This window comes from Eutrigla gurnardus (genome assembly GCF_963514095.1).
Source record: "Eutrigla gurnardus genome assembly, chromosome: 13".
NCBI lineage: Eukaryota > Metazoa > Chordata > Actinopteri > Perciformes > Triglidae > Eutrigla > Eutrigla gurnardus.
The window spans coordinates 12,933,510-12,959,366 of record NC_139936.1 but is presented as its reverse complement, the minus strand read 5'-3'; the positions used below and the strand labels follow the sequence as shown (position 1 = coordinate 12,959,366).

The window sequence follows — 25,857 nt, the reverse complement described above, 5'->3', positions numbered from 1 at the left end:
GGCTGTTTAGGTTACATATCTGCATATTGTGCATTACCCTCAGGCTCCCCGGCCTCTAGACTATATTACTGTAATCTAAACTCAAATATCATATACAATCAATTGACATCATTTCTTCTAATCTATCCACCTAGTATCAATCTAAAATTGAAGAATGTAAACTCCTGGTAGGTTTCTTCAATCCCAAACATCCAAAAAATCACCTGAATGGGTCATTAAGGCCCTCAATGGGAGCTGTGCCCCTGCCCACTGTACAGACTGAACACTCACACACACACACACACACACACACACACACACACACACACACACACACACACACACACACACACACACACACCCAAAGTGTCCCCTGTTAATTAATATGGCGCTCTATTAGTCAGTAATGGAGGACAATAGGCTCCTAAATGGCTGTTCTCCATGTTGGTTGGTTAGTCGTTAATGTGTCTTGGGACAGATATATGTGAGGTTAGAATGGAGTCTGTTTTATAATTATGTGAATGTGTGTGTGTGTGTGTGTGTGTGTGTGTGTGTGTGTGTGTGTGTGTGTGTGTGTGTGTGTGTGTGTGTGTGTGTGTGTGTGTGTGTGTCTGTCTGTGTCTGTGTGTGTGTCTGTGTGTGTGTGTGTGTGTGTGTGTGTGCTCACATGTGTGTGCCTTTATTTGACTCTATGCAGGTCTTTAAAAAATGCACATAGATGTGTTATGTTGGATGCCTTTGTGTCTCTTTCCTTTGTGTCTGTGTTGCTGTGGTTTCACAACACACATATTTTTGCAAAACAGGATCCTGTGCCATTAAGAGCCGTAGCGGTATCGGTATCAGTGCTGGGATAATGATTGTTGGATGGGACTGCGGGGATTAGCGCATGGCTAAGCTTGTTGTGACCACAGATTGCGGGGCACTTGAAATGAGCATTGGCGGGCCACGGGCAGGGTGGATTAGAGTTGGGTTGTACTGGTGGGGGGGGGGGGTTGCATGAATGACTAGCTGGTTTGCTTAAAGGCTGGCTGGAGGGTTCAATGCCAGGCTGACTGGTTAGCTGGTCTGCTGGCTGGGTGGCTGCCGGGTTGTTCGAAAGTCTGGCAGGCTGCCCTTTGAAGCCGTCGCTGGCAGGAGAACGAGCCATGGAGCTCTTGGATCAACGGGTTGCGATGTTGGGTCACGAGCGAACGCTAGCGATTTACACTGGAAAGATTTGCAGCATACGGTGTCTCTGTAGCGACTGCTAATCAAAAGGCAGCCATACTTACTTGTAGATTACTGGATGCATTAAGGTATTAGTGCGTGAAGCCATTAAAGCACAGCAACACTGCAGCTGTCGTTTTTGGATGCTCCACTGGAAATGTAAAGCGTACAGGGACAGTGAACAGCCGTCATCCCTCACAGACAAGTTACTCTCTCTCTTTCTCTCTCTTTGGCACACGTTGTTACATCTCTGACTGAGACACATTTTATACACTCATTTGCCAAATAGGTATACTGCTAAAACTAATGGCGTCTAACCGCCACGCAAGATGGCGCCCTCAGATGTGTGGATTATCTTTCATGGTCATTTTGGAGGATGCAGTTTTATGCTGTCAAATCGTAATATTTCTAATATTTTGTCTTCCCTCGGTCATATAGATGTGGCGGACAAAATGTAAACATCTCTTAGATTAAATAAAGGAAGAATTATCCAAAACAATATTATTGTTGTGCAACTGGACTGATAAGAGAGGTCATGTCGTGGGATTATTAATTCATCTGCACAAAGTGCTCATGGCAAATCTCCAGAGGTTAACTATGGCATGAAATGAAATAAATGCAGGCTAAAGCAACATGAATGTGCACAACACTTCCCATGACACCATGCCTTTTAATAACCGCAGACACAGTGTTACGTCTGCATAATGCTTGTATTGTTCTGTTGAGTACGCTCAGCAAAAAATTAACGGCCTTATGAGAATGTATAAAGACCTTAACACAATACACTAACACTATAACATTACATGGATAGCAATTTAAAGACAAGTGGGTAACGTAATATCTAGTCTCTTACTAAAGTGTGCTGAAATAATGAAACCACTCAGTTACATGAGGTTTCACATTACATTAGTATTGATGTGGATTAAGTTTCATGCACTGCAATACTTGCATATGAATCAAGCCCGATGTCATCTTCATCTCCAGGGCTATCGAACACACAGACTTTTGACCCGTTAGACCCTGACTTCTGAGGTTATAAGGCTGCACTCTGACTAACTCTGTGATGAAACGGACTCACACTAGTCACTACTAAGATATGATTGTGCTCTTGTCGTGTTGGGAAAGATTTTGTGGCGAAATATCTGAATCTTGATCTCTGAGTGGTACAACAACACGCGGGTGCCTGAATGGAGACTGCACAATGGGCCATTGTGAAGGCAGCGACAGGCCTCATTAGACGCACCACATCCCGGGTTATCTGATCTCAAGGCACACTCTGACTTGTACCAAAGCTGGAGACTTGTGACTCACCTCCTTGATCAAAGGCACGGCTTGTCAGACTACCTGACGGAGCCACATTTACCGACAAAATGATGCCAAAAATGCGTGAACGTATGAAACTGGAGACCTTCGTGTTCACAAAGGAGCTGTTCTGGTCAGCGCCGCTGCTTTGGGCTGATGATGGAGCTTTTAAAAGCTTTCATTAAACCAGAGACTTCCAGTCATGCCATGACAATGTGAGAAAGACAAAGATGCTTTGATGCTGATCATACATTTTTATATTTACCGAGGTAGTTTATTTTCCTCTTCTCCCAAATCCTATTTGTATTCTTAACACAGTTTACATAAGCTTTGTGTGTTTTATTTCTTTTGTCATAACCTTCACCTCAACAAAAGTTTATACGTAATGAATCTTCAGAACTTTAAATAGAGGGGACTGTTGGCATAGAGTGGTGCAGGAGTGAGTTTTAAAACTCAGAAAATGAGTCAGCATGTTTGCACTTCTGGATCCGCGGTTCAGTTCAGTATGATCATTTTGAATGAGATTTTGGGAAGAAAGGTGTGTGGTTAACACAAGCTGAGGACATTTATGTTTTGTTCTATGATATAAAAGAATATGTTGTGATTTTCGAAGCTTTCATTTGTCTTAAAAAAAGCGTTTACTAACCGTGGCTAAATGAGACTATAAAATGTCATCACGCTGACTCATTGCGTGTAAATTGTATACAAAATGCGATGGAAGTTTCCAGTTTGATGCTAACTTCTGGGGTTGGCTGACAGAAACATGTCATCCCTGCAGTACTATTATTGTGACCTAACCCTGCCAAAATCCTGGTGGCCACATTTGTCTCTTATTATATTTTCCAAATTTAAACTGACAATAACTGAGGACAGCTGAAACGAGCTGTAAACACAACATTGACTATCACCTTATATGGGGAAACCCTTTTAGCAAACTTTTGCTTAACTTTAGAACATAAATGATCAACAACTTCTTAAAATGCCCCCTTTTCTCTTGCAATTACCAGAAGAATAGTTTATTGATTTCCTATATGGGGTTAAATGGAGGGTGTTCGCCACAAGTTGGGTGGGAATTTAAAAGTTGCCTCCTGTACCGGTCGACCTACGGGAATCTACACCTAATATCCTTCAGATTGTTTGCTTCATTTAACTGTCAGGAGGAATAGTAAAGAAGCCCATTTCCCTCTCCTCATACTTTTATTTTCACATATTAGAAAGAGGAAATAATTTGAACTCCACTTTAAAGTACTTTCATCCACTTAGATGTGTTTTGTATCAGAAGAAGGGTATTATTCAGAGGAAAACTTTCTCAGATCTCAAGGGGTTGGCTGAGGTTTTACAAGCAAAAATAGGAATTGTGTACTAGAGGTGAAAAAAAGTACAATATTTTCCTTAAAATGGATTCTCAGTTGAAATAACCTTCAAATCCTCTAGCTTGCTTCCCCCTTAGCAGCAGTGCACACAATTCAACAATTAAAGATGTTCCTAGTATAAAGAAAACCACCTCAGGCGCAGAAACCAGTGGAAAAAGTCAAGGACATATCACACGCTTCATGACAAGAATTTTATTTCATTTTTTTATTACATTTTGCATTAAATTAAAGAGTTTTTTTCTTTACAACATACATTAAGCTGTGAATCAGATGTTAAGGAAGTGGAGAGAGTAGGGCAAAAAACTTTGTGACGTCACAATATCTTACAAGTTTACAAAGTTCAAAAGGGTTGAGAAGAGAGTTGATTTGCATCTAATAGCAGTGTATTATAACGAGGGTGAAGGACAAAAAAAGGCACACACCAAAGAACCTCACTGTCCACAGCAACCATCACAGTCAAACCCAGTCCAGTCTTTAAAAAAAAAAAAAAAAAGGTTCAAATCCCACTGACATCGACCACTTGATGTCACGGAATCTTAAATGCACCCACAGCTTTTAATTTACTCGTCTGCGCAGGATGTGGACATTTGACCCTCTGACGTGTTCACATCCTGCGTGGACCTGATGATTCCCCGAGGTGAGAGCGGCCACGACTCGATGCTTCAAGACGAGAAATATTTAGTCACAGATCAGGCTTTTCCAGGCCTGCAAAGGTCACTGAGTCGTGACCGCATCAGTACACTGGAGGCTGTAAAATGGGGCTTGTAGTGCCCAGGAACCAGTTTACAATGCAGTGGCATTCTGGAGTAAAACACACCCCTTCATACTGATCACTTTAAAGGTACAGTGTGTGGCATTTAGGGGAATCGATTGGCAGACATGGAATATATTGTTAAGTGTATATTTTTTTGGTTACTCTAATAATAAGCAAGATTGCTTTCTTTAGTGTGTTTTGGTAACCTTGGAATGAGCCGTTTATATATCTACATATGGAGCCGGCCATCATGTTTCTACAGTAGCCCAGGACGGACAAATCAAACAATGGCTCTTTTTCGTGTCTTCTACACACTTGGTAAATGGGAGAAGTTTCAGTTGGTTGCCACCTGAATCCCCACCATTAGATGTCACCAAATAGAACACACTGCACCTTTTTGTTATCCCTGGGATAACATCCCTCGACTGACCCAAAAAACATGTTTCTGAAGGGCCACCCTCCTCTCACTTTGACATAACCCCCCATCGTTTTTTGCAAACTGAATCCTGCGAGCTTCTATGTACACGTTAGCTGTGGATCGAGACAATAGTTGGCTTTCCTCCATTGAGAAACACAAAATTGCTTGACATCAAAAAAAACTTTTACCTATCTACGCATACGACACTTGATTTTAGTGTTGGAGGTGGGGGGGAAGGGGGTGATCATTAAAAATTCTCGAGTTAAAAAAGAAGTGAAAGCAGACAAATGTCAGATTACTCAAACTCTCGGTCATTCGCGAGACTTTGATAAGGAGAGTTAGTAAAGCAAAAAATTTGAACTAAATTTACTTACTTTTCTCTTACAAAAAAGGGAGTTAAATAAGTGTTTAACATTATTGTTTTAAAATGTCAACTTTCTTCACAGGAACCAGCCTGTTTATGCGACTGCCTAACAACCACGCGTCACAATGCACACAATGAGCCTAGAACTGTGCTAGCGCTTATGTGTATCTCACGCTGGGCGGTTTGCTAGTGTTGCATTATTATTGCAGTGCATCAGAAAGATACCCATACACTGGCCTTCTCAAGTAACAAATGTTAATTGTTCAGTTAATCAGTCAATCAATCATCACTTCAAACCAACAGAAACAGCAACTAAAAAAAACAACAAAACCCGGACTTTTTAAAATTGTATAAAATATAAAATCAAAAAGACACTCACAACGTCTTCATCAACACTGCCAGAACAACATAAAGGGTTGCTTAAAGCGCATTAATGGCACAATCAGAAATGAACCACAAAGATGACTGTGTGTGTCAGTGTGTGTGTGTGTGTGTGTGTGAGCAATAAAGAGTGAAAGAAGAAAAGGAAATCCTCCCTTCTCTTTCCCCTCTGCACTGTAAGTGTGTTATGTCTAGGGACCAGAATTACAACAATAACACCTACATTCTTTAATTGCATTTTTATCAAACCAGGGAAATATCATGACGTAAGAAAAATAAAAATAAAAAATACAACAAGGAGACAAAGTTAACAGCTATTAAAGAAAACATTGTCACTACTTTAGGGTGTAAGGCACAACTTTACATGTGGAAAAAAGAAGCAGGCAAATACAGATGTTTTTTTGTCGTTTTCCTTTTTCGCCTGCTCGTCGATAGAGACGACGTGACCCGGATGGAGGCGTCGCTCCGTTTTCCTCACAGCGCCACGTATAGAGCTTCTCTGTGTGTGTGTGTGTGTGCAGATTCCCCTAACTGTTGCTGCAGCTTCTTCTCTTACGTTTGCATCATGCAACAGTGAGTTTGGATGGCACCGGTAAGCCAGCAACCAATCAGGACAAATGTTACTGTAATTACACAAAAACCACAGTGCTGATTGGAGGAGTGGAAGGGTGAGATTCAGGAAGTCTTTTTTTTCTTTTCTTTTTTGGGGGGGTGGGGTGGGGGTTGTTCTTAAACAATGAAAAATCTGGTCCATGAAGGTAAAAGTCCCTGTCTGGCACAGTTTAAATAAATATCTCCTCCTCTTCACAGAGGTCACATATATGTCAAGCTGCAGGTCCCACTGAGCACACAGTAAGACCTAGTGGACCTATCAGCATAGAGAAAGTTCTACGGGCTCCAGTTTAATGACTTTAAATATGTTTTTTTTCTCCCTCCTCACACTTGATTAATTCATATTAAAAGATCTCTTCTCTGTCCTCCCTCTCTCTCTCTCCAAGCCTAAAAAGTCAGTCTTTTTTATTTTTTTTCAAAAGCACTTAATAAAAATAAATACAACAAGCTATTAGTATTAACAGTCATGTGTTATTCAGTGACCAGTACAGTAGAAGATTCCTCTGGCCCCCGGCTTTCAGTCGAACCCCCGGCAGGACTTGATTGCTGTTAACACCGAGAGGCTTTTTTTTCACAGTTTCTGACAGAACTCTGAAAAGCCATCTGTCCTTTCGCTCGCTCGCTCAGATGTCCCAGTCCTCAAGGTAATGTACAACGATTCTTCACCAAACCACTCCCCCACCTCCCAGCCCCCACGTGCTGTCTTCTTGTGTGCTTTTCCCCCTCCAAGCATGATTAAGTATCAAGTCAAGTCTCGGTGGCCAAAGACAGCGAGCCACCGTCTTGGATGCTACAGGGCGCCGTTTGGATGAAATATTCAGGACGAGCATCGTCTTCTTCTTCTTCTGCTTCAGTAGCACATGTTCCCACGTGTGTTTACAGAGGAACCGGGAGTCGGCCAGAGCATGAGCTCGAAGACGGCAACAAATGACGACAACCATTTGTATACTATTTACATATTTATATAAAAGGAACGTTTTTCTTTAAAAAAAAAACTGTGTTGCACTGTACTGTACACCAAAAACAAACAAACAAACACTGAAAGAAGAGATGCAAGTTGTACGGTATTCCCTGTTTTTTTTTTTCTTTCTCCCGTTCAGAAAAAAAAAACCTCTTTCACGACTGTCCGTTCACATCGGACTGACCGGGTGACGAGCTGACTATGTACAAGAGTCGCTGGACTTGACTTTTGTCGAGAGTGAGACTACGGAAGGTTTGGGGGGGACGTCCGGCTTGAGATATTTGATGCCCGTTCGAGGCAGTGAACCGTAGGAGCTCATTCCAGACTGCCGAGACAGAGATATGCCCTGTGCTGTCATTTGTATGGAGTCCACCCTCTGCGGTGCAGGGGGCGGCGTCTCCACGCGGTTGAAGCTGTGGTGTCTCGCCAAATGGGAGGAGTTAGATGAGTTGGTGTTGTGCTTCTTGAGGACGGAGGACCCGGAAGCTCCGGATGCTGAGCCTTTCCGGAGCCCGTAGACTGATGAGTGGACCTCCAGGCGTTTGCCCATCTGTGGGACGGCCGGAGGAACAGTGAGCGAGGCCTCTCGCTGTGGCACCCGTGGCGGCAGCACCCCGTCTGGATCCACCATGTTGAGGTTGTGACAGGAGCTTTTGACTGTCTTGTACTCCAGAGTGGCCCCCTGGTCGTCCATGACACCGTGGCCCATGCTCAGGTCACTGTGGTGGGGCTGCTCCACGTACTCATGCTGGTAGGATTGCTGATGCTGCTGCAGATGAGGCTGGAGCTGGTGCTGATGCTGGGGCAAGGGCAGGACCACCACACTCGGGATGTGCCCCGGTGAGGCCCTCAGGGGCAAGTCTGTAGATATAACAGGCGAGCCCATCGGTGGCATCATGTCCTTGGTGCAAGCGTTGATGAGGTTCTGGTTCCTCTCCCACTCCCGACTGCCCCGGCTGGGCTTACGACGCGGCTGCATGGGGGTGGATTCGGGCGTCGGCAGAGCAGCGAGGTCCAGGTGGTGCTGATCTGCTTTTATCAGCATCTTCCCGTTGGGTGTCAGCCGGCCGTTGTGCATCAGGGGGGTGAGGATGGCCTCGGGGCGGCCGTCCTTCGCCTGCGTCTCAAACAGGCCCGTCAGCTTGGTCACGCTGTTCATGGATCCCCGGCGAGAGTGGAGGTGGTGGCTGTCCTTTTCCTTGCGGCCTGTGTGATCTACATCTCGCCGCCGGTGGTCACAGACGCAATAGACAATGATGCCAGAGAAGATGGCGCCCATGGCGAAGGCGAGGATGACGGCAATGGCCAACAAGGTCACGGGAACGAGCTGATCACGACCCTTCTGGTAGCTCTCACGGATCACACCTGCAGAGAGATGCGGAGATGACATTCAGAATGGCAGACTAAAAGGAGAGAAGATGAACCTGCTGCTGTGTGTTGTGGGAACTTGTTTCTAAGAAGAAAAAAAAGAGCTGTAGGGAAAGATGCTTATTATTAGACTAACGGAGAAAAAAAAATAGGAAACAATATTGAATTACAATAAATCAAAAGATATGTTCTGAGTAAAAAGATTAGAGGTTTCATGAAAAACATGCAAATGAAGATGGGCTTATCCCATCATAAGGAACGCCTCTTCAAAATGGGCACGAATGGTAGCTCGAAGTAGCAACATTCAATATTTTCCCGAAAATCCAATCTTCGACTGAATGGCGATTATGATTCACATTTTAAATCCGAGATAAAGCCCTCCGCTGGAATGAAAAAAAAAGAAATGATACGAGCGCAGATAAAGGAGTCTGAAATACCCAAACCCTTTCTTCACATAGATGCAAATGGGAGACTTTTCATAAATCTTGGATCCAATCTCATGAATCATAGAGAATGCATTAAAAAGCCTCTGATTAGGCGTTAAATCCAGTGAGTTGTGTCATCAGTGTCTCATGAAAGCACCACTTTCAAAGACTGGCAAATGCAGCCTGCAGTACGGCCAAATAAAAGATAATTCAATAGAAGCAGCTGTGAAGTATTCCAGACGGGTGAATGGGAGCGGCAGGTTGTGTGTAAAAAAAAATGGGGCCGACAACAAACTGCAAACACACACACATGCTCACTGATGATAACCTCCAGCCTGCTGATGAATGTAGACATCTAAAGCAGCACTCTGTTCCGTGGGTTAAACACACCAGTCCGCAGCACAGAGATTTATATGGCGTTCACACATGACCTGGGGCCAACGCCGATCAGTTACCGCAGACAGAGGATTAGGCAGGTGGGCTCTATCACGTAAAAAAGCTCCCACAGTGCACCGCTGGTCTCCATAACGTGACTCGGTCACATGTGCGCTCATATATAATTCAATGAACAGCACATACAGTACATGTGGAAGATTTTTGAAATTCTCTGTGCATCTGTATCCTGAAGTCATAAAAAAAACCTGCAAAGCTATAAAAAAAAAAGAATAAGGATGGAAGCTTTCAGTCACTCGATGATATAACTGAGGACAATAATTATTCATATGTATGAATGGAATTCAACTTCACATCTTCCATATTGCTATAAAGCAGTGTGTGTGAATGTGTGTGTGTTTGTGTTTACACTGTTCTAAAATAAGCACCATGTGGGTGAAATGATTTGTACAGCTTTCGGAAATAATTTCCATTCACTAGGAATTTACATATTGATGGCAACGATCGCTGAAAAATATCTGTATCATTTTAAAAAAAATTTTACTCCTTAAGGATGAGTTTATTGACTTCTTCTTCTGTGCTGTTTAGGAAAATAATATCACAGACAAGTAACAGAGACACATACAAAACAAATACATGAAAAGGTTACCTTCGTATGAGCAGCGGACAACAAAGTTTACAACAGCACACTATTCAAAACAAGCCTCTTTTGACAAGTTTCTATTTATTATTCTTTTTGTTTTTAATATAATCACTGAAGAGTTTCAATTTGCTGTGTCATGTTTTGAAAAGCAGATGCCACAAATGAAGCGTTAGCTCCAATAATTCTGTAAAATACTGAAGGGGCCGGGTAATCGCGTTGAGGCTTTTCAGCTCGTCTGTGTCACCGAGGACGCGCTCAGAGAAGATCTCCTTTCTGCGTTTCCTCAGCGAGACATAACACAGACACAGAGACAACAGAGTAATCTGTTCTCATGGAGCCCAAATACAGACTCTCTTAAACTAACATCCATAATCCTCGCTCGCTGCAGTCATACTTCATTAGTCCAAAGACATGACTTAAATCACGTTTTCCTAGCCGAAATAAAGCGCTGAGCTTTGCCCGAGTCTCTGCTTTGACTCCAAAACTCAACATGGATTAAAACATTTTTTTTTTTTCAGATCGTTCCTCATTTATTATAAAAACAAAACTTCACTTTTATGTTTAAAAGAGTGCTGAAAACACGCAGCTCAGCCATAACTTATTTTGTGTTAGACAATAGAATCTTTATTGGCCGAAAGGGTTTCTTATCGAGGGCGTGTCCTGCTGTGTAGATAGTGTGAGAAGTGATGAGTGCTATCTGCAGCGAAGCGTTAACGGTTGACATGCGACCAAATGGCCGTCCTGTCCGACGAAACATCTGCTTCTCGTCTCGTACAGTAACTTCTGAGAACGAGAGATGCGCTTTTCTTGCTGCTATCTTTCATTTTGTCTTCACTTACATCTCCCCCCCTCTTTCTGCTACTTATCTCCTTTGCAGAAACAATGAATCACTTTACTGAGTTTTGTCTGGTTTCTTTCACACTGTTAGGCTTTCATATGCTGAGCATTCTACTCAGTGGAAACCCTGTTATTATAACCTTGTAGTCTTTCCTTTTCTTATTAGTTATCATCCTTTGGCACACACGCCAACAGTGATGGGTGGCGTTGGAGAGCTGCTGGGGTAAAGGAAGAGGAATACACCTTCACTTGAGGCGAGAAGCCTTGGAAAACATCTACGAGGCAAATCATAAACAAATACTTTGGCAAATCTCTTTTTTCCCATACTCCTTGTAAAATGTAAACTCCTTCATTCATCTATGTCTACGGTGTTGAAAGAGTCAAAACTGTTATGAATTTCCATGACAGCGAATTTATGGCGGCTAAAGGTTAACTTTCTCCGTCTGGGGATTTGGATTTCACTTTGAATAACAAAGACGGAGGGGAGCAGAGCCGGACGGGTGACCGTTCTGGCGAAGCTAGATCTTGGTCCTCCATTCCGGGTGTGGGAGCCGAGGTTAAAACCCCTATTTGACCTGCACTCCATGGTTCTTCCTGTCTTAAAAAAAACTTTTCCCCACTCTTCCATCATGAGTCTCTCACACACACTTCTGGAGGGTACTTAGCCCAAGGCGTTGGGTAAAACACAAAAGAAAGAAAGGGAGGAACCTTTGAACACTTCCATCTTTCATGTGAGGAACTGTTTCTCATCCTTACATCAAAGGGAATGGAAGTAGCCACGGAGGACAAGACGGCTGTCTCTCGTCGAATCACAGGACATCAGGGTTTTGAATGCTCATTTTTCGGGACCCGTTTCTGATCTTGGTGAAAACTTTCCAAACTTTCCAAAACTTAACCTTGGAAAGTATCAAAGTCCTGCCAAAACCCACAAATGTCCTTGCTTCATTCTTGTCTTGTTGAGGTTCTGACTGTATAGTGACGTTTTAAATCGTCTGGTTTCAACTCTTCGCCCCCAGAATGCATCGCAAAGGCATCCTGCAGTTCGCCTCTTCTCTCAGCGGTGGAATTGATTTGAATTACACGCCGCCTCGGGCCTCAACATTCAGATATTAAACACATATCTCAGATACTCAGATATTTCTCGCTGTCAAAACAGCCCGGGTCGGCAACACTTGCTTGTAAATCAGGAACATTGTAATCCGCTGTGACTGGAGCTCCTGAATGCTCTCTCTCTCAGTCTCGCCTGACACACATAGACGCCCTTACGCTCATTTTAATCTCTTCAGAAGCACCAACTGACTCGAGCCCACAGGGCTCGCCTTTGTGTTGGTGTTGGGGGAAACTTCAAAGGTAGTTAAACATCACAGAGAGGTCATGGAGAAGGCCCTAACCTCTGACTGCAGGCCGTTACACAAAGACACTGTCTGCGGAGCGATACGAATCTCAAGCAGACTTAACTGCACTTGCTGACGTGTCACTTGTTGAAAGGCAGAACAGTGGAGCTTGATAACTAATGGAGTGGAAAAGATGGAGGAGAGGAGCAGCCTCACATTTACTCCCACTTCCACCACAGCCAGAGCTTTAGAAACCTCTCATTTGCCATCGGAGACTTGCTTGTTGTCATTTTAAAAAGTCTTTTAAAATGCACATTGCTGTTTAGATGATGAAAGCGATTCATTAACTATCTATTGAATTCCCAGTTAGGATATTATCCCATTAAGTGTTGTGTATGTGTACGTTTAAGAGCCACTCACATTAATGATGTTATTCAGTATTAAAGCATTCGTCAGACAATCGAGAGTCCGTGAACACAATACTGATGAGCCAGTTAAGTTCCAATTAAAGCCCTAATTGTATAATTCTGCACCCCAGCTAGTAACACCGATGTACTAACCTATCCACCTCCATGCATACAAACTGTGTTATTTATTACTCAAAGGAAATCAAGTTGAATTACACGTCCACGGGAACATTTGTCATCAGCTGTTGACACCAGCACTGTATATATTAACAGGTGACAGACTTGTGAAAGGGAGCTGCCCGTCACGAATAACACAGCTACAACAAATTATCCCATTATTTCTGAATTTCACTGTTATCACAACCTGATCTCATGGGAAAGCATATAAATAGTCATGATAATGAAATGTCGGCTTTCTCGCATTGTCGCTTTAGAGAAAAAAAGCTTTAGAATAAACAAAAACAAAACAATGGTTGGGCTTAAAATACGTAGGTAAACTAAGTAAAATGCAAGTATCGAAATGCATCACAAACACTACTAATGTAACATCAAAATACACTTCGGGACATGAATATCAGTCTCCTGGTTGAAGGTCCTCGACCTCGCCTCCACCAGTCAGAAGTAGTCTTTCTCACTGCTTCTACTGTGTCACTTGCTCTGACGGTAGTGTCATCAGCATATGTGTTCACATTGCAGTCAGTATCCTAAACTACAAGGCATAAAATGACACATAAAAAGCAAGAATGGCGTTGACATTGCACGCTTAATGACTTCCGACTTGTCATGTCATTGATGCACCATTTGGTAAGACAGGGCTGGCTATCAAATGTTGATGTATTGAACACAGCAGCTACTTGACAGCACCACTTTATTGCAAGTGTCTAAATCATTATTTATAAGAATGTGAATTATTTTCTATAAAGAAAAACTGTAGTCGGTTAAATTTTACACTAAAGTGTGTGGCAAGCTTCTGCCTTCTATGGATGACGTTATTAATCCAGTTCATTCATAAATGCAGCCATAGATAATCATTCATAAATGTTTTAGTATCAAACAGGCCCTATGTATTGCCTCCAGAGAACAAAGACCCAGCTTGTGTCTACTCAATGAGTGGCTCGCTCACAGAGGGCATGAACGTGACCATTTAAATTCAGTTCAAAGCAGAATGATGACAGCTTAATGTGGGTTATACAAACTACAAAAGCACAAAAGGATGAGCCTGCCATGATATGAGATTCACTCAAATGGCCAAAAAGACAAAGCAAGGCTTTTGTCTGAACCAGAAATGGCAAGAGCTCTTCCCGAAAAGCATAACCAAAACAATGAAATATAAAAAGTGAGCAGCAAATGTGTGTAGAAAACAAAAGCGGCCTGAGAGAACAATAAGCCAATCAGTGGAGGAAATGATGGCTTATAGCTTGACATCAATCGGGGAAGTGTGTAATGCTGGGAAAACATCCAGTCCACTGTTTCTATTATGATTCACAATGAGCTGCGGATAATTCATCTGCCTCACAAAGGCCAGTAACCAACAAAATCCTGCTGTTAATACACTTATGAAGGTGTAACGATGACAATTGTACGATTATTTGACAAAAAACAATACCTTTTTATCATTCTGCTGCAAGGACATAAAATTACTACCATTAAATTAACCCAATGTGCCCAATTGTGAGAGTGAGCAGGGTTCATGTTAAACTAAAGCATCTAATGTTATCCGCCTGCTTCTGAGGACGAAGTCTCCATAATCAGACCAGCAGCATGAAGAGATCTGATTGTATAGAAGTCTATGAGAAAATTACTCTATTCTCACTTGACTTATTACCACAGTTAGTTTATGGTCTCAAGCGCTAGTTTCAAGACTTCTTAAATAAAGCGCGATGCTCGTTTAGTAAATCATCGTCCTGTTTAGAGTAAAATAAAGCGGGGTATGCTTTAGGGCGTGGCTACTTTGTGATTGACAGGTCCCTACCACAGCGTTGTACGGTCTGCATGTTTTCATCCTACAACTTTAGCACTTTCACAGTGTCTTTTCAGTTCATGGAAGTTAATTATAAAAAAAGTTTGTCGATAAAAACCACAAAGGCCAACATGTCAAACGCGAGGCTTCAAAACATTCCGTCCACAAATCAAAGGGTGATGTCGGCATGTCGCCGTGACTACGTCCGCTTCTTCACTACAGTGTATGAATGATTTAGCTCCTCTGATGTGCAGGCGGCTCGTCTGCCATCAGTGTATGAATGTGTGTGAACGGGTAAAAGGGAATGAATGTAGTGTGAAGCGCCTTGAGTAGCTAGTAAGCTACAAAAGTGTTATATAAATGCAGGTCCATTTACCATTTACAGTTGACAGTAGTTGTATCTTTTAGAGCTAAATTGGGGATTATTCAGTGGTTACCCTTCCTTACCCTGTTTGATAGTCCAGGCAAAACTGAAAATTTGCCATAAAAGCTAAGGGCACAGCAAAAATTCTGCTGTTCTAGGGGACATGTAGTCAAGGTGATGGAGGTTGGATTCCTTGTGTGCATCATGGTCATACAGTCCAGGAGCTTGAAAACGGAATTTGACTGTACAAAATCAAAGTATTTTCCTATTTGACCTTCCTATTTCCACTACATAACTACAGCAAACATTTGAGATTGACATGGCATCCCCAATAACAGCGCTGAAATGTTCCTTCAGCTGCCTTCCAGAAAGTAAGGTGGAGAGAAATGTTGAAGCTATCAAGACTTTATACATAAAAATGTTACTGTTGCCTCCCTCTGTGAGCGGGGTCATACCACCTCTCTATCACAGCGGCCTCACCTTGGCACACTGGTGTCAGAGAGCTGCCTTAAGCTGGAAATAACCCTTAGCAGAGTAGCTGCCAGTAGAAGAAGTAGATATCACCATGAAATCCATAAAATTATCTTTCAATAACCTACAGAAGCTTTCGTCTTAAGGCAAAGAAACATCATCAAAATGCCATGTTTTGGAAACATGGTGTTGGATAAAAAAAAAAAACATTGCCATCCCTCACATTTTAATTCCCCACTCATGTTTCTGTTTATCAAGATGTAATATGACGAAAACATTCCATCATCTTTAGTCGATTGACACTTCCTGTGAATCATAATAAGCATGAAAAAACAAAACCATCTCACCAGACAACCATGTCTCCTAAATTAGGTTTATTTCATTTTATTTATTTATTTTCTCCCGAGCGTAGGAAGCGCTGCCTCCTGTTTATTAAGCACATGAAAGTTTTTGGGCTTGGAAACACTACCACGTTTGTCCACAGGGACCGCCAAAATCAATAAGACATTTAAATCCCTCCTTACAGCTTTAACGTTAAAAATCTGATGCTTGAGGTAACTGATAACTTTTTTCCATATTGAACCAGGACTATAATCCTTCCCTAACCTTAAGATGCTTTATTTGAGATTGAGCGCATATCTATTGGCTCTCAACATGGTGACGGTTATCACGCTTTTGTTGCCATGAGCTGATATTTTAGGAAAATGAATGGAACGCCTTGTCACGGGATGTTCTGTTCATATATTCAGCATTTCATGATTTTCAAATTAAGATCCTTATTATGCTGATTTAAAATAATATAATACCTGCGTTTCTTTCTAAATGTATTAACTCTGTCAATTAAAAAGTACATACATACATTGTATACATTTTCACATTTTTTGTTACGAGACAGGGTTGCAGCAGACGCTGTTTCAGCTGAGATTAGTTGAGTTAGCTGGGTAAACATAAAATTTAGACTGTCGGGGGTTAAAAATGTGGCCCAGTATGAAAACAAATGACAGAAAGAGACAAAGAAACACTGTGGTTCTCGCAGTTTGAGCTCTAACATCTTATATCCTCTCTTATTTTCCTTTATTCCGTCTCATTTGTTCAATTCTTCTTTCAGCCAGTTTGTCTTCCTCCTATCTCTGTGCTCCTTCCCTTATAACCTTCACTGCCACATTATTGTTCTGTTCTGTTTAATAAATCTTTATCGTGTGCGTTCCTTTTCTCCCGCTCGCCTTCCCCCTCCCTCATTTCCCATGTCTCTTCCCCTGTTGTCTCTCTCCATCCCTCTTTTCTTCCACCTCTCCACCTATCCTTCTACCCTGGATAGCTGCTGTAATGAACCCATAAATTGGAGCAACACAGCGGTGGCTACAGGTCGGGTTGGGGGAGGGTGGGTGTAAGGAGGGGAGTTGAGCCTGGAGAGAGAGAGGTAGAAAGAGGAGAGCGAGCAAGGAAGGGGAGGGGAGGGGGGGGGGGGGGGGGGATTCATTCCTGCAGACAGAGGAAGAGATATGAATCCAGTTGGAGAAGAGACAGACGAGGGGAGAGACGGAGGAGGAGGAGGAGGTGCAGAGATGGAGGAGGAAGAGAGACAGAGAGAGGCAGGGGGAGGGGCGTTATGGGAGGATTCTCCATAAATTGGTTTCAGGGATTAATTGCACTAGGTAAGGTATAGCCTTGGAACATGCCATCCCAGTCAGATGAGAGGTCCTGTGGAAGGGAGACTGATCACAATGGCAGCAGATGGTGGAAAGTGGCGGTGCTGGGGCTTTCAGGGTGGGTGGAGGGGGCAGGGAAAGCTACAGGAGGCGAGGGGAGAGATGTGTGGTGGGGTGACAGGGGTGGAGGAAAATATACCAGAGACAGATGAGGCCCAGACAGACAGACAGATGAGGTCCAGACAGACAGACAGACAAACACCGAGCTCAAGTGTACTGTGAAACACAAGCGGCCACCTGGCAACTGTGATGGTCCCACCGGAATGCCCGATAATGATGCTGTTGGGTGCTAAATATCATCAGCGTGTGAATACTCATCACTTTACAGCATTTGTAATTACTGTGGTGGTGTCGGGCTAATACATATTGGCAGCACTGTAATATTCATTAGCAGATAAGATTCCTCGGCGTCTCAACTGCAAATGAAAAAAGTTGGGGGAGTAATTGTAATTTCTTTTAAATCACAAACAAGCTTGCCAAACAACTTTGCATATGAGCTAATACATTTTCACTCAAGCATAACCTTTTCTCTTTTTTTTTAAAGTTAATGTGAGAGATGGATGGCGTGGTTAAATGTTTATTCCTTATTTCTTCTGTAAAATGCGCTGCATGGATTTATCTCTGTGGCATTGAAACGCAGCTTTACTGACTCCATAATCATTTCTCATATATGGATGCCATTTTCACTTTCACATACACAGTTTGCTAAGTTTTCACAGTACAGTTGACACCTGAAGCCAATAATATTGAGGGCGACGGGAAGGAAGAGGAGGCAGGATGGGTGGAGCGGGAAATGAATACTGTTGACTGTGGTACTCAATTTGCCATGCTGAAAAGCATTAAGCTGCATGAAGGCAAAACTGTGCTTAATACCATCAAAGCAATCAAAAGGCAGGAAAAAGGCAAATATATAAATAGCAAAAAATAAAACATACGTAGTCTCACAACAAGCCATGCAAAATATCAAGAACTGCTCACGAGAAACCAAGACAAGAAAATCTCATCAGAGCTGACAGGAAAAGGAAAAGACAGTTGAGCCGATATTGAAAATATAACTGAAATATAACTGATAAATACTGAAACAAGCTGAAAAGGTGTCTTGTAAAAATCATAATAGTAATGATAATACAAAAGAGGAAATAAAAAAACAGCAGGAAGCATTGTTTAGAAATGTGAAGCCCTGTTGCCTTTACCTGAGCTTGGAAAGCCCAACCCTCAACGAAACACTCAAGTTTAGCTTTTCTTACGTATGATTCCAAAACTATAGCATTCCTCACCATTCCAGGTGAGCAATGAATATGAATACACCTGCTCAGGTAAAGGCAATAAGGGGAGCAACAGCATGTTGTGGCTGTAGGCATGCTGTCTGAAGTCTCTGCCACCATTGTGCTCGGATCGACCCACCGGTGCCTTACTGCTTCCAGCTGACATTCACTGCAGTCCTGTTTGTCCCATAGTCCCGTTCTACTGGAGTTGTACCGCGACAAACTGGTGTTTGCAATTACAAGGTTTTCAGTGTGCCTCTCCTCGTTTGAGCCACATCACTACTGTATGTAGGCTGTCTGATGTTCCAAAAACATACCGTCAATACTGACCATTATTCTGAAAGGTTTTCTAACTGGTTTAGGTTAGAAAACCAAGTTGGTTAATGTTCGTAAAAAAAACGGTGGTTTGCAGAAACGCATGATGCCCATACATTATATTCCCATGGCTCGGCTGCGCTGTGACTCGAATTTGATGTTCAAACAAGAGAGGCACAAACTGAGGCAAGTTTTTCAGCATAAAAAGACGCACTGCAGCTCATGCATTTTTATAGCAACTTCATTGACGAAATCTCTTAGCTCATTAGCTCCTCTGTTTTTCTTCCTGTCTCTTTTTTGCATGCAGTATGTCTAGAAAGTCTTCACTGCGAATGCACCATGATTATTAAACATTATCTCCTCAAGGCCATGGTGATGCTGCCTTTAATGACAGCATGTAATGCTGCAGGGCTATGTTGCATATTGTTTTTATTTGGATCTATAATAGTCTATCTGTATTATTACAGGACAAAACATGGAACACAAGTACTTATAGTTTTTTTTTTACTTCCTCCCTCCGATGAGTGTCGTGTTACTCGTCTCCCTCTCTCTCTGTCTCGGTTATCCAGCGAGCCGTCCTTGAGGCGGTACAGCATTAGGCAGGTTGTTAACACAGAAGAAAAAGGGCGTTCAATGTCATGTCACTGTGTCGCAAAGCATGACAGAGCCGAGGCCCGGGCCATCTTCGCCAGGAAATAAATACGTCGCCATTTTCCTTTGCGGAGTGTAATGGTCTGGATATTACATCTCCTGTGGGACACTACGGTCCATGGATAATAAATCCATCCTGCCGAGCGCCGAGTGTCTGTGTGTGTGTGTGCACACGCGTGTCTTAATGAGCGCAGCGTGTGTATGTGTCTGCATATGCGATGTGCCGCGTAGGTGTGTTTGCATACGTTTCTGTGGGGGGCTTACGTGCACAGTGTGAGGCAATTTGTCCCCTAGAGAGAAAGCGATCCGCTATCTCTACACCTCGTCAGCTGGAAGCAGCCAGGCAGCCGTAAATCTCAATTACACCCCCCCCCCCCCCCCCCCCCCCCCCCCCTCAGTCCCCCCACCTCCCTCCCTTGCCACAGGTGACAATGGACCAAATTGACTGCTCACTGTTGTGTTCCAAGGCTTACCATTGGCTTCGGGTTGAGTCTGAGAGGGCACGGCTACGTAGGGGTCCTCCCCTTTGTCTGAGCTCATGGGGGGGTCCTTCCGCTCCACCATGCGGCCCCGCCCCAGGGGGCCCTCGGCGGCCTCGGGTAGGGCCGAGGTGGGGAGTGAGAGGGTGTGGTGGTGGTGGCGGTGATGGTGGCCTGCCGGACACAACACAGGTTAACTGAGGCTCGAGGGCAGACAGGGACAGGATTCAGTGACCACAGGCCAGCGAGGGTGCACACACACACACACACACACACACACACACACACACACACACACACACACACACACACACACGGACATCTGCAGGGCTGTGTGAGGCAACAAAGTGTTTCTCCCTGGTGACCCAGGGCAACTCATTAGCAAATGTGTGTGTGTGTCCGTGTGTGTGTGTGTGTGTGTGTGTGTGTGTTTCTCAGGATAGACGTGGCCTTTCTTTCTTTCTTTTTTTCTTCCTGTCGCTCTCTGCCTTTCTCACTTTCTCCCCTTCTGTTCTGACTGACATGTCAAAGCTCTGCTGGGCCTGTCAGAGCAGAGCACACTACACTCACACAGCTCCGCTGTCTCCATAGGGGGCCTAACTTTGATATGAAGGACAAGAGACAAAGTTTCTTTCCGTCGCTCCCGTCGACAAGTCTGAGAAGAAACTTTTCTTCCACCGTGGCACACTGTTCATGCACTTCCCTGCTTCCTTCATCAAGCTTTCTGATACTGTCATTATTGCTTTAAAAATGTGTAGCCACTAAAGTGCACTAATTCATAACTAGTAGATTATAGAAAGAAACTTGAACGGCAACGGTTTTCATGATTGATTTTTTTATTTTCTTTCACCCCGAGTTGATTTTCTGATTTCATCTATTTTGCTGCTATTTCTCTTCTCACTTGACATTTAACTAAATATCATGTTTTGGACTATATCTTGGGCTCTGAAAAAAAATGTGATTTTTGTGATTCTTTTTTTCTTATCTGCAATGAAATTATTCTGACATGCCTACTTTTTCGTTTCGATGTTGTCTCCTCTCACTCCGCTTTTATCTCGTTTCCCATTAAATCCCACTTTTCTGTTTTAAAAACACTTCGTGTCTGCACAGTCTGTAATCTTTATTCGGGGCCTGGACAACATGGCTAGATCAATCATGAGAAATGTCATTAACAGTTTATGAAGTTTCTCCTCCCTGTAATTAAATTCTTTAATGGCTAAATGAACTACTGGCCAACAGTTGAAGAGGGTATCACAACACAGACAGGAAGTTACGCAGGTAACCAGAATAGCACACGTAGGATGTCTCTCTGCAGAAACGTGAGCGCACTAACACCTTAAAGTGACAATTGCAACAAAGTGCTCTTTCATCCGTGGATGATGGATCGTACCTATCACCTCCCCATCTATCACTTCACGTCTCTCAAACAATGTGTGTTTCCTGTGTTGTCCTATTTTTGCTCGTTTTCTTTTTGAGTTTGTGCACAAGCTTTGTCTTCCTGTTTATTTTCTAACCGTGCTAATCACATTACCGTCCCACATGCTAGCACTTAAAGCCCCCTACACTATTTTGCACATGCAACGTTTTGTATAGAACGTAATGCGTTTCAGCTACACGTTTAGGGGGGATAAATTCACCCAGATGAAGAGTGAGAACACTTTTATCAACAGCCTCGGTGGAGCTCTCTCCACGGAGGAGATGACGGCAATGTGTGTGTGTGTGTGTGTGTGTGTGTGTGTGTGTGTGTGTGCGTGTGTGTGTGTGTGTGCGTGCGTGCGTGTTTTCTGATGTGCGAGTGCCTTTCCAATATGTGCTTATGCTTGTATTTGAAGAGGGGAGGAGCATTTCACGGGGGGGCAACGTTGATGCTGCTGGTAGACGACGCACAACACCACCCAGAGCCTCCTCCTCCGTGTGGCATGGCAATCATTAAAATGATTTATTTAACTATTGGCCCAAGGCTGAGAGATTAGTGTGACAGGCCTATTTTATAATTCATTCCCCCACCGCCAGGGGAAGTGCAATTCAGGCAGATGACACACATAGAGAGAGAGCTCGGAGCCTCGGAGCTCCTCCACGGATCAGGGAGGGAAAAAAACAACTAAACTGCAGACGGATGCACATCCCTCTCTTTCTACAGATTAAAAGAGTCTGGAGCAGAGGACAGGAGAGTGAAGAGGGGGCATTTATTTATCTTCAAATCCATATCAACCACCGACAGATAGACGGAGGGGCTCGGGCGATGGTTTAGACTTTGTTTGGGGGGTTGTAAACTGGGTGTTGTCTGTGTGTGTGTGTGTGTGTGTGCATGGAAACAAGCCTGTGGGAGCATATTCAGCACTATAGGGGTGCACACTAACACAGATGCTTTTTCTGACCCCGTAACTCAAAAAGGAGGGAGAATCACAGTGGGGGTACAGCCACAGGGGGGTGAGAGAGAGGGAGAGAGAGAGAGAGCGAGGGAGCTGGGCTTTCTGGAACGACTTTAAAATATCTATTCTCGTCATTCTGTATGGATCTGACTGTTTGATCTGGCAGCTGCAAGGTATAGGTGTGTGCTGAGAGAGAGAGAGAAAGAGCGATTCACTTACAATTCAAACCACTGCATTCTCCCATTCGATGAAAATGAAGTGGATGCTATGGATAAGAATGACTGCGGGCTAATCACATCTGTTTATCACTCTGTGAAACGGCTTGAGTGATGAAAATGTGATTGTGATATTGGAGTGTGTGAGCATTTGTTCGGAAGAGGCCAGCACTAAAACTGTGTAACCAATGTCTGTGCATGTTTACATTAGCCTTTTTTTCACCACCTGCTTGGTGGCAGTTGGCAGAAACATATCCCATCCTTCCCGACTCTAAACAGGCCGGTTTAATCTCTCTCTCTCTCTCTCTCCCTCTGTTCACACATGTCCTGCTTAGCGTGCACAAATTTGTTTCTTCGCCACCAAGGCCTTAAACCACCAACAAACAGATCCATCCATTCGATGGCACACACAGGGGGTAAAGAGAGATGGGCAGTTGGAACAAGGAGGGAGGGTCTAATAGAATTATCGGAATCAGCACTTTAAATCCTACATTTCCGATTTCTCTATTTCTACGTGGTCTATTCTACACACCGAAGGGGGCCGGATGAAGGGGAAAACGCTATGAGAAGGGAAATTGACCGACTGTGCTTTGAATGTTTCATTACCTTCGTAACTGGAGGGAACGTCTATCAAAAAGGAAGGAACGAAATGAATTCAGTTAAAAGCATGAGTCATTTATAAGCCGTCTACACATGTGGGAGGAGTTTTCATTTCCCTGAGAGGGGATGATTGATTGACGAGATGAAGAGGTGTGGCTGAAGTTAAAGAGTCGAGGGACATGAAACGCAGCTCCTGTCTTTTATCTGATTGCCTCTACAGTAGATGTGGGATACTTACCATTCAGCGCCACAAAGGTGTCTGGAAGAAGGAGAAAAAAAGAAATGAGGGGAAAATGTATTATTGCTCGCAGTAAAAAAAAGAGAGAGCGCTTATGCTGTAACATGATCAAAAGCCATGACTTTTAAAGTAATTCAGCATCGACTGGCTGCTCGATATCCTCCTAACTTTAAATCAGAGGTGATCTATAGCCTCTAGAGCTAATGAGGGTTCAACGCTATGGCTTCCCTTGACTAAACATACTGATGAAATTGAATGGAAAATGCACTGCCTTCGTTTACTCTGAGTAAACAGTCGAAATTGAGATGAAATGGATGGAGATGAGTGATTTGGGGTCCAACTGTTTTGAAGTTTCTCTCACAAAAACACAGTGGCTCAATGCAATATTGACAGAGTATCACATTTGATCAAACCAAATGGTTATTCTGGACATGAAAAGATCAAATTAAGATGTTAAGTAAAAGAGGCCTGTCAAGACGTGCTAGGCTGGCTTGTCTTGTCTTTCACACTGAGCCCTGTGACTGCTCACAAGTAAAATGCCTTCCCTGTGTGTGTGTCGCTGAATGTTTGCGTTGTGTTTCACGGAGCAAATGTGCAGAGAAGGAATCCAGTCTTTGCGCCGAGTGGACACAACACTCTTTTGACCGGGAAAACCAGAGAAACAGCGGGAGAAGGACAGAGGAGGACGAGAGCCGAAAGGGACAGATGGATGGAAGAGGCTGAAAGAGAGGATTGTGAGGGCGGGAACAGACGGGGAAGAACAAGGTGACAGCAGCGAAGAAGGAAAGCGCGGGGCCGAGAGAAGAGGGAGACTGAGTTAACACAGAAGAGAGGAATGGCGGGTGGGGTTATAGAATAGAGGAGGAAAGATAAGAGTGAAGAGGGCCTGCTTACTTTGGCAGTCTCCCAGGCCATCTGTGTTACCATGCTCCACGTCCTGCTCAAAGGCCAATCTGCGGGGAACAGAGACATCATGGTCAGCAGCGGAAAACAGGCCAGGCCTTGCAGGCTTGCCACACCTGACTAAGTAGCGACACTATAGGAAAGCTCACTACAAAAGCACCAAACACAGCGTACCCTGTGCTTGCACGCAGCGTAGGCTGCAGAGATCCCGATTCTGAAACAAAATCAAAGAACACCTTGCAGGTGCCCCGGAGGCCTGAAATCAGTGGTTATGAGGAATGCTGGCAGGCTAGTAAATCCATAGCTGGCACAAGACTCATTGCCAGAAGTGTTGATATAAATAGATTTATGTGTTATTTGACTGTTACAAGAACTGTCATCTTGTATGGTTTTAAAGGAATGGTTCGACATTTCGGGCAACATGCTCATCCATGTTCTTGCCCAGAGTGAGATGAGATTCTCATGTCGGGATAAGACATACGAAGCTCCTGCCAGCAGCCTGTTAGCTTAGTTTAGTACAAAGACTGGAAACTGAGAAGCAGCCACGGCTCCGTCCAAAAGATTACAAAATGCACTAACAGCAACTCTAAAGATCACTCGTATTTTGTTTGTTGTAACTTGTACAAAAAAGAATTCAATGTAAAAACAACAAGGTGGTTTTAAGAGGGTTAAGCGCTGGACTATCACTTTGCTCTGAGCAGTTGCCAGGCAACCAGAGACTCAATCAAGGTCCTGGCCAAGAAATAGTCAGGCACAAAACCCCCCGTAAAATCAACGAGCAATATATAACATAATAATTAGCGGTCCTTCAAGGCAGACCTTTTTTTTTTTTTTTTTTTTTTTCTGTTGGCGAGAGCCAGGCTAGCTGTTGCCACTGGTTACAGTCTTTATGCTAAGCTAAGCTAAGCTAACCTGCTGCCGGCTCCAGCTTCGTGTTTACAGTACAGACATGAAAGTGGTATTGATCTAGGCAAATGAGCAAATAAGAAGATTTCACAAAATGTTTGTTTTTTTTAATTGAAGACATGTTTTTAAAAAAAAGTTAAATGTTAAATTTTCATGAGAACTTCTCTTTGTTCTCAATTCAATTATTTCTGCTGCTTCTCGGTGTCTGACAGGATCTAGGTTCAGTAGAGATATGAGGCTGTAGTCCCAATCACATGGCTGAAGACCAGGGCAGTGAGGGGTAACCATGCTTGAGGGCCATCATATGACACAGAGGGAGGGAGAGAGAGAGAGAGATAGAGAGAGAGAGAGAGAGAGAGACAGAGAGACAGAGAGACAGAGAGAGAGAGGAGGGCAGGGAGAGTTTCGGAGATGTTATTTTCTGATGCAATCTGCACAGAGACCTGTTTTCTTCCTGAAAGACCACCAAGCAGGCAGTGAGGAGGTCTGTGAAACAGAGCGGACCAACTGTCAACCAGGATCACAGTCACGCATGACAGCTTTTCACAGTCCTCCTCAGCTCCCCCCCTTGCTAGTCCTCCTCCTCCTGCCTGTCCACCCGCCTCTCATCTTCCTCACCCTCCACTGGTCACAATTATAGCATGAAGAAGAA

General features: G+C 43.6%; 1 protein-coding gene across 4 annotated transcripts in view; it reads right to left on the bottom strand.

The window, feature by feature from the left end:
- Positions 1 to 4,037: 4,037 nt before the first annotated feature.
- sema6a (sema domain, transmembrane domain (TM), and cytoplasmic domain, (semaphorin) 6A) overlaps positions 4,038 to 25,857 on the bottom strand; it is a 100,516-nt gene continuing 78,696 nt past the window's right edge. The window contains exons 16-20 of one of the 4 annotated variants that reach the window (XM_084024247.1): positions 24,291 to 24,349; positions 23,397 to 23,417; positions 23,165 to 23,185; positions 19,966 to 20,145; positions 4,038 to 8,715 (exon numbers count right to left, since the gene is read on the bottom strand). In XM_084024247.1, the coding sequence (XP_083880373.1) occupies positions 7,550 to 8,715; positions 19,966 to 20,145; positions 23,165 to 23,185; positions 23,397 to 23,417; positions 24,291 to 24,349 (1,447 nt within the window). In that variant the 3' untranslated portion in view covers positions 4,038 to 7,549. The remainder of the gene's footprint in view (positions 8,716 to 19,965; positions 20,146 to 23,164; positions 23,186 to 23,396; positions 23,418 to 24,290; positions 24,350 to 25,857) is intronic. The other 3 variants (XM_084024248.1, XM_084024249.1, XM_084024250.1) reach the window with 3 other exon arrangements.